This window comes from Siphateles boraxobius, unplaced genomic scaffold (genome assembly GCF_051911475.1).
Source record: "Siphateles boraxobius isolate OS27281-9 unplaced genomic scaffold, OSU_SipBor_1 249, whole genome shotgun sequence".
NCBI classification, from domain to species: Eukaryota; Metazoa; Chordata; class Actinopteri; order Cypriniformes; family Leuciscidae; genus Siphateles; species Siphateles boraxobius.
The window spans coordinates 215,001-223,690 of record NW_027508865.1 but is presented as its reverse complement, the minus strand read 5'-3'; the positions used below and the strand labels follow the sequence as shown (position 1 = coordinate 223,690).

Genomic DNA, 8,690 nt, shown 5'->3' with positions numbered 1-8,690 from the left:
GAGACTCCAGGTGATGAGCAGAGACGAGTAGCCTACACCTGCAGCTCACACACCATAACACACATCTGAACGCGCGCGATAGACGAGCGCACCTGCGTCTCACACACTCCAGCACACACACACACACACACACACACACTCGACCATGGGCCGCTACAGCGGGAAGACGTGCCGCCTGATCCTGATGCTGGTCATCACCGTGGTCTTCTTCGTGGCCGAGATCGTGGCGGGTTACATGGGGAACTCCATCGCGCTCGTGTCCGACTCCTTCAACATGCTGTCTGATATACTGTCGCTGTGCGTCGGGCTGACGGCGGCGCGGGTGTCGCGGCGCGTCGGCTCGGGGCGCTTCACTTACGGCATGGGCCGCGCGGAGGTGGTGGGCGCGTTGGCCAACGCGGTGTTCCTCGCGGCGCTCTGCTTCTCCGTGTCCATGGAGTCGCTGAAGAGGCTCGCGTTGCCGCAGGCGATTGATGACCCGACGCTGGTGCTGATCGTGGGCGCGCTCGGGCTCGCGGTGAACGTGCTCGGGCTCGCGGTGTTCCAGGATTACCGGTGCCTGTGCGCGGCGCGGCAGAAGGACGCGGGTGCGTCGCGCAAAGAGGACGGGGACGCGGCGGAGGAAGAAGCAGGTGCTGAACATCACAACGCTTCATAGTGTGTGTGTGTGTGTGTGTGTGTGTGGGGGGGGGGGGGGGGGGTGGGTGTGTGTGTGTGTGTGTGGGGGGGGTGTGTGTGTGTGTGTGTGTGTTTGTGTTGAGATTTGTTGTAAACAGATCATGCATGAATTATTAGTAGGCTATTGACTGTTTGCTTGTACTTTGAACTAATAATCTGCAATGAAAGAGGCCATTCACACAGAACAGAACGCGTAACAAAAGCGAATGGAATAAAGATCCAGTTGTTTAAAAGTTGAACTTTTAGCTTGGTTTATACTCGCCGCGTCCGCACGAGCGCGAAGGAGCGCGGCAAAAAATTACGTCATCGCGGAGTGGGCGGTTTAGTGCGCGAGACCCCATTCGGCGTCGCGGTGTGCACGGCATTTTTTGTGACTTTCCGCGCGGCTCCGCTACCGTAATCGAGGAGCACGACTTCGATCCGATTCTGGCCGGCATGTTCTCATCACAGTTTGTGTGTCTATAGTTTACATTTACAAACGGACCACAAAAGCAGACATAAGCCCATTTAATTTAAGACCCATGTTTTATAAACATGTTCACGAAACTAAATGAAAATGTTAAGGTTGCCCGTTTCGAAGAATATTACAACGGCGAGCGCGTCAAGTATAAACGCCTCGGTCTTTGTGGAGGCTCGCGCCGCGGAGACAAGGCTTCACGCGAATGTGTACATAGAAAAACACGCGTTCTGTGTGAACGGGCTCTAATCCGTGACCTCTGATCGTTCAGCTGTGATGTTTGACCCTCAGAACCAAACATGCTTGTGGATCTTCAGTTCTGCACCCCACACTTGTCCATTATCCGTCCACAGGCCTCCAGGACCAGAAGCCTGAGACAGAAGGTCCTCCTCTGAACATCCGAGGTGAGTCTCCTGCGTTTCAGTGTTGGTCTAGTGCTGGGCGGTATACCGGTTCATACCGGTGTTTATTTTTGTAATGATATGAATTTTTAATATAGCACAGCTGTGTTACTAATCGTGATGTGAAGATAGATCGGTTAAACTATAATTGATAGCTGAGAAATTGTATTACGGTGTTTACCATCACAATATCAACACTGCCCGCCACTAACACATTTTCCAGAAGGCTGTGACATTATTGAATTAATAAATAAATAAATAATGAGTCTTGCACGTTTCAAACTACGTAGTCAAAACGCTGCGCGAGTGTTTTTATATGCAGTGCTTTAAGTGGGAAAAGAAAGGTGCCGGTACTCTCTTGCATTGGCAAATCATGACATCTGAGATTTCTACAGTGAAAAACAAAACTTATAACAAAACTTGTTGTTATTTATTAACAACATAAATGTAGCCTATTAAAACAAGTCGTGTGTGTGTGCACATGCGTGCGAAAACGGAACTCCTCCAAGTCTGCAAGTCCAAAAATACATTTAGATTATTACATTTTATTTAATTAAATGCATTTATGGTGAGATTATTATATTTTCATGTCAATCTGTGTTTTGACCACGAACCATGAGCTGTCACTGTAATTCACCGCGTGCAGCACAGCAGAAATACACTGGGAACGATCTCTGCACTGCTGTATACACACAGCACCAGGAGCGCATTGACGGACCGCATGCGCGTGCAGTGTGAAAGCTCGAACCTGTTAACATGGGTGCGGAAAAAATACGCACTGCATACGCACTGCAAACGAAGTGTATCAACGGGCGTGACACTGGCGCTTTTTCTGTCAGTGGTCGAGTACCGGCTACATGCGAGAAGTAGCGGCAGCAAGAAAAAGTGCAGGTACGCTTAAGAGTAAAATGTAGAACTGTCGGTACTGCGTACCGATGAGTACCGCCCCACTTCGAGCACTGTTTATATGAATGTATCTTTGAAGGGAACTGATGGTTTTTAGAAAAGTTTCAATGTTATTTTCATTTAATCTTTCTTTATCTTTCCTGATAAAGCAGCGTTTATGAGCGCTGTTTCTGTCGCTGCTAGAGCGCCTCCTGCTGGACCTCTTAGTAAACACTGCAAACACTAGTGTGGAATTTCTCTACAACATTCACTCATGACAGTAAAATAGGGCATTCTAAGTCAATCTACTGCAGTATTTCCTCTCTCAATCAGTAGAAAATGTGGTTAACACCCAGTCATGCTTGGAAAAAAATATCGTCATATAAATCTAATTTGAAATATACCGTGATATAGATTTTTGGTCATAGCGCCCAGCACTAGGCGTGTGGATCTCGTCTCTCTGCAGGTGTTCTTCTGCACGTGCTGAATGACGCTCTGGGGTCGGTGGTGGTGGTCGTGGCGTCGGCTCTGTTCTACGTGTGGCCCCTGGCCCCCGAGAGCCCGTGCAACTGGCAGTGTTACGTGGACCCCAGTCTGACCCTCGTCATGGTGGCCATCATCATGTCCTCCGCCGTTCCACTAGTCAAAGAAACCGCTGGAATCCTGTTGCAGATGAGTCCGGCTGACCTGCGGCTGAGCCCCGTCCGTGAGTTCACCAGCACACACACACACACACACACACACTGATGAGTCCGGCTGACCTGCGGCTGAGCCCCGTCCATGAGTTCACCATCACACACACACACACACACACACACACACACACACACACACACACACTGATGAGTCCGGCTGACCTGTGGCTGAGCCCCATCCGTGAGTTCACCAGCACACACACACACACACACACACACACACACACACACACTGATGAGTCCGGCTGACCTGCAGCTGAGCCTCATCCGTGACTTCACCAGCACACACACACACACTGATGAGTCCGGCTGACCTGCGGCTGAGCCCCGTCCGTGAGTTAACCAGCACACACACACACACACATACTGATGAGTCCGGCTGACCTGTGGCTGAGCCCCGTCTGTGAGTTCACCAGCACACACACACACACACACACACACACTGATGAGTCCGGCTGACCTGCGGCTGAGCCCCGTCCGTGAGTTCACCAGCACACACACACTGATGAGTCCGGCTGACCTGTGGCTGAGCCCCGTCCGTGAGTTCACCAGCACACACACACACACACACACACACACTGATGAGTCCGGCTGACCTGCGGCTGAGCCCCGTCTGAGTTCACCAGCACACACACACACACACACTGATGAGTCCGGCTGACCTGCGGCTGAGCCCCATCCGTGAGTTCACCAGCAGACACACATACACACACACACACACACTGATGAGTCCTGCTGACCTGCGGCTGAGCCCCATCCGTGAGTTCACCAGCACACACACACACACACACACACACACACACACACACTGATGAGTCCGGCTGACCTGCGGCTGAGCTCTGTCCGTGAGTTCACCAGCACACACACACACACACACACACACTCTGACGAGTCCGGCTGACCTGCGGCTGAGGCCCGTCTGAGTTCACCAGCACACACACACACACACACACTGATGAGTCCGGCTGACCTGCGGCTTAGCCCCATCCGTGAGTTCACCAGCAGACACACATACACACACACACACACACACTGATGAGTCCGGCTGACCTGCGGCTGAGCCCCATCCATGAGTTCACCAGCACACACACACACACACACACACTCTGACGAGTCCGGCTGACCTGCGGCTGAGCCCCGTCCGTGACTTCACCAGCACACACACACACACACACACTGATGAGTCCGGCTGACCTGCGGCTGAGCCCCGTCTGTGAGTTCACCAGCACACACACACACACACACTGATGAGTCCGGCTGACCTGCGGCTGAGCCCCATCCGTGAGTTCACCAGCAGACACACTTACACACACACACACTGATGAGTCCGGCTGACCTGCGGCTGAGCCCCATCCGTGAGTTCACCAGCACACAAACACACACACACACACACACACTGATGAGTCCGGCTGACCTGCGGCTGAGCTCTGTCCGTGAGTTCACCAGCACACACACACACACACACTCTGACGAGTCCGGCTGACCTGCGGCTGAGCCCCGTCTGAGTTCACCAGCACACACACACACACACTGATGAGTCCGGCTGACCTGCGGCTTAGCCCCATCCGTGAGTTCACCAGCAGACACACATACACACACACACACACACACTGATGAGTCCGGCTGACCTGCGGCTGAGCCCCATCCGTGAGTTCACCAGCACACACACACACACACACACTCTGACGAGTCCGGCTGACCTGCGGCTGAGCCCCGTCCGTGACTTCACCAGCACACACACACACACACACACACTGATGAGTCCGGCTGACCTGCGGCTGAGCCCCGTCTGTGAGTTCACCAGCACACACACACACACACACACTGATGAGTCCGGCTGACCTGCGGCTGAGCCCCATCCGTGAGTTCACCAGCAGACACACATACACACACACACACAGATGAGTCCGGCTGACCTGCGGCTGAGCCCCATCCGTGAGTTCACCAGCACACACACACACACACAAACACACACTGATGAGTCCGGCTGACCTGCGGCTGAGCCTTGTCTGTGAGTTCACCAGCACACACACACACACACACTGATGGGTCCGGCTGACCTGCGGCTGAGCCCCATCCGTGAGTTCACCAGCAGACACACATACACACACACACATACATACTGATGAGTCCGGCTGACCTGCGGCTGAGCCCCATCCGTGAGTTCACCAGCACACACACACACACACACACACACACATACACACACACACAAACTGATGAGTCCGGCTGACCTGCGGCTGAGCTCCGTCCGTGAGTTCACCAGCACACACACACACACACACTCTGACGAGTCCGGCTGACCTGCGGAGTGCCCCGTCTGAGTTCACCAGCACACACACACACACACTGATGAGTCCGGCTGACCTGCGGCCGAGCCCCATCCGTGAGTTCACCAGCAGACACACATACACACACACACACACACTGATGAGTCCGGCTGACCTGCGGCTGAGCCCCATCCGTGAGTTCACCAGCACACACACACACACTGATGAGTCCAGCTGACCTGCGGCTGAGCTCCGTCCGTGAGTTCACCAGCACACACACACACACACACTCTGACGAGTCCGGCTGACCTGCGGCTGAGCCCCGTCCGTGACTTCACCAGCACACACACACACACACACTGATGAGTCCGGCTGACCTGCGGCTGAGCCCCGTCTGTGAGTTCACCAGCACACACACACACACTGATGAGTCCGGCTGACCTGCGGCTGAGCCCCATCCGTGAGTTCACCAGCAGACACACATACACACACACACACTGATGAGTCCGGCTGACCTGCGGCTGAGCCCCATCCGTGAGTTCACCAGCACACACACACACACAAACACACACTGATGAGTCCGGCTGACCTGCGGCTGAGCCCTGTCTGTGAGTTCACCAGCACACACACACAAACACACACTGATGAGTCCGGCTGACCTGCGGCTGAGCCACGTCCGTGAGTTCACCAGCACACACACACACACACACTGATGAGTCCGGCTGACCTTTGGCTGAGCCCCGTCTGAGTTCACCAGCACACACACACACACACACACACATGTGTCCCGCTGACCTGCGGCTGATCCCCATCTGTGAGTTCACCAGCGCACACGCACACACACACACACACACTGATGAGTCCGGCTGACCTGCGGCTGAGCCCCGTCTGTGAGTTCACCAGCACAGATACACATACACTGATGAGTCTGGTTGACCTGCGGCTGAGCCCCGTCTGTGAGTTCACCAGCGCACACACACACACACACACTGATGAGTCCAGCTGACCTGCGGCTGAGCCACGTCCGTGAGTTCACCAGCACACACACACACACTGATGACTCCGGCTGACCTGCGGCTGAGCCCCGTCTGAGTTCACCAGCACATATACACACACACACACACACATGAGTCCCGCTGACCTGCGGCTGATCCCCATCTGTGAGTTCACCTGCGCACACACACACACACACTGATGAGTCCGGCTGACCTGCGGCTGAGCCCCGTCTGTGAGTTCACCAGCACAGATACACACACTGATGAGTCCGGCTGACCTGCGGCTGAGCCCCGTCTGAGTTCACCAGCACACATACACACACACACACACACACACACACGAGTCCCGCTGACCTGCGGCTGATCCCCATCTGTGAGTTCACCAGTGCACACACACACACACACTGATGACTCCGGCTGACCTGCGGCTGAGCCCCGTCTGAGTTCACCAGCACATATACACACACACACACACACACATGAGTCCCGCTGACCTGCGGCTGATCCCCATCTGTGAGTTCACCAGCGCACACACACACACACTGATGAGTCCGGCTGACCTGCGGCTGAGCCCCGTCTGTGAGTTCACCAGCACAGATACACACACTGATGAGTCCGGCTGACCTGCGGCTGAGCCCCGTCTGAGTTCACCAGCACACATACACACACACACACACACACACGAGTCCCGCTGACCTGCGGCTGATCCCCATCTGTGAGTTCACCAGTGCACACACACACACACACACTGATGAGTCCGGCTGACCTGCAGCTGAGCCCCGTCTGTGAGTTCACCAGCACTCACAGACACACTGATGAGTCCGGCTGACCTGCGGCTGAGCCCCGTCTGAGTTCACCAGCACACATACACACACACACACACTGCTGAGTCTGGTTGACCTGCGGCTGAGCCCCGTCTGTGAGTTCACCAGCACTCACAGACACACTGATGAGTCCGGCTGACCTGCGGCTGAGCCCCGTCTGAGTTCACCAGCACACATACACACACACACACACGAGTCCCGCTGACCTGCGGCTGATCCCCATATGTGAGTTCACCAGCGCACACACACACACACACACACTGATGAGTCCGGCTGACCTGCGGCTGAGCCACGTCCGTGAGTTCACCAGCACACACACACACACACACTGATGAGTCCGGCTGACCTGCGGCTGAGCCCCGTCTGAGTTCACCAGCACACATACACACACACACACACACACACACGAGTCCCGCTGACCTGCGGCTGATCCCCATCTGTGAGTTCACCAGCGCACACACACACACACACACACTAATGAGTCCGGCTGACCTGCGGCTGAGCCCCGTCTGTGAGTTCACCAGCACACACTGCAGAAACAGCAGTGTGTGGACACTTCACACACAATTGACACACACTGCACACACACACTGCACAAACACAGATAAAGCTTCAAAAGTGGGCTTTAACAGAGAATAAATAGATGAACCATTTCTGGTTCCAAAGAAACGCAGAAACGCTTCTGGAACAAGAACACATGTGGGCGGAGCTTGTTTGTGTCTGTGGGGAATTGATTGGATGGTTGTGGTTTGCTATTGGCTGATCTCATGTGAGTGACAGGTTATAGCTCCGCCCTCGTCATCAGAGAAGAGAAGAGATGCTGCAAGAGGAACTTATTCTGATTCAAGATTACCAGGAACAGGAGTTTAAAACACTGATAAATAATTTAAAATAAACACTGAGATATTTCATAAGTGTCCATTGTGGTTTCATGCTGACTTTAATGGAAAAGCTTCCCTCTCATGACGCTTGTTTTTGTGTGTGTGTCCCAGTGGAGAGTGTGTGCAAACTCCCCGGCGTGACGAGCGTTCACGAGGCTCATGTGTGGGAGCTGGCTAAAGGGCGTAACGTGGCGTCGCTGCACGTGCGCGTGCGTCCGGAGCTGGCGGATCTGAGCTGGGCGTCGGGTCGGGTCGGGCTCCACGGGCAGATCCTGCAGCTGTTCCACCGGGCCGGCGTCCACAGCCTGACGGTGCAGCTGGAGCGGGCCGAGGGAGAGACGGACACCGGACACTGCAGCGGAGTGTGTGTGTCGCCCGCCTGCGTCAAGCTCTCCTGCTGTCCTGCCGGCGCCACCTCAGTGAGTGTGTGTGACGGAAAGCCCTCAGTGAGTGTGTGTGACGGAAAGCCCTCAGTGAGTGTGTGTGACGGAAAGCCCTCCTCGCCCTCGGGGGACGTGGCTGTTGACATGCTGAACGCTGGATCCGCCCTGCTGAGAGACACACACACAGAGACACACACACTGAACACACCTGACAAGTGTGT

General features: G+C 54.8%; 1 protein-coding gene across 3 annotated transcripts in view; it reads left to right on the top strand.

Moving 5' to 3' along the window:
- Nucleotides 1-8,690, top strand: part of slc30a10 (solute carrier family 30 member 10) — a 10,102-nt gene continuing 1,412 nt past the window's right edge. For 2 of the 3 annotated variants that reach the window (XR_013206981.1, XM_077241952.1), the window contains exons 1-4: nucleotides 1-632; nucleotides 1,489-1,539; nucleotides 2,888-3,127; nucleotides 8,198-8,690. The exon at nucleotides 8,198-8,690 is cut by the window's right edge. Coding sequence is in view for 2 of the 3 variants with exons in the window: in XM_077241952.1 (XP_077098067.1) it covers nucleotides 146-632; nucleotides 1,489-1,539; nucleotides 2,888-3,127; nucleotides 8,198-8,690 (1,271 nt within the window). In the remaining variant the exon portion in view is untranslated. Of the gene's footprint in view, nucleotides 633-1,452; nucleotides 1,540-2,887; nucleotides 3,128-8,197 lie in introns of all 3 variants that reach the window. The other variant, XM_077241953.1, reaches the window with a different exon arrangement.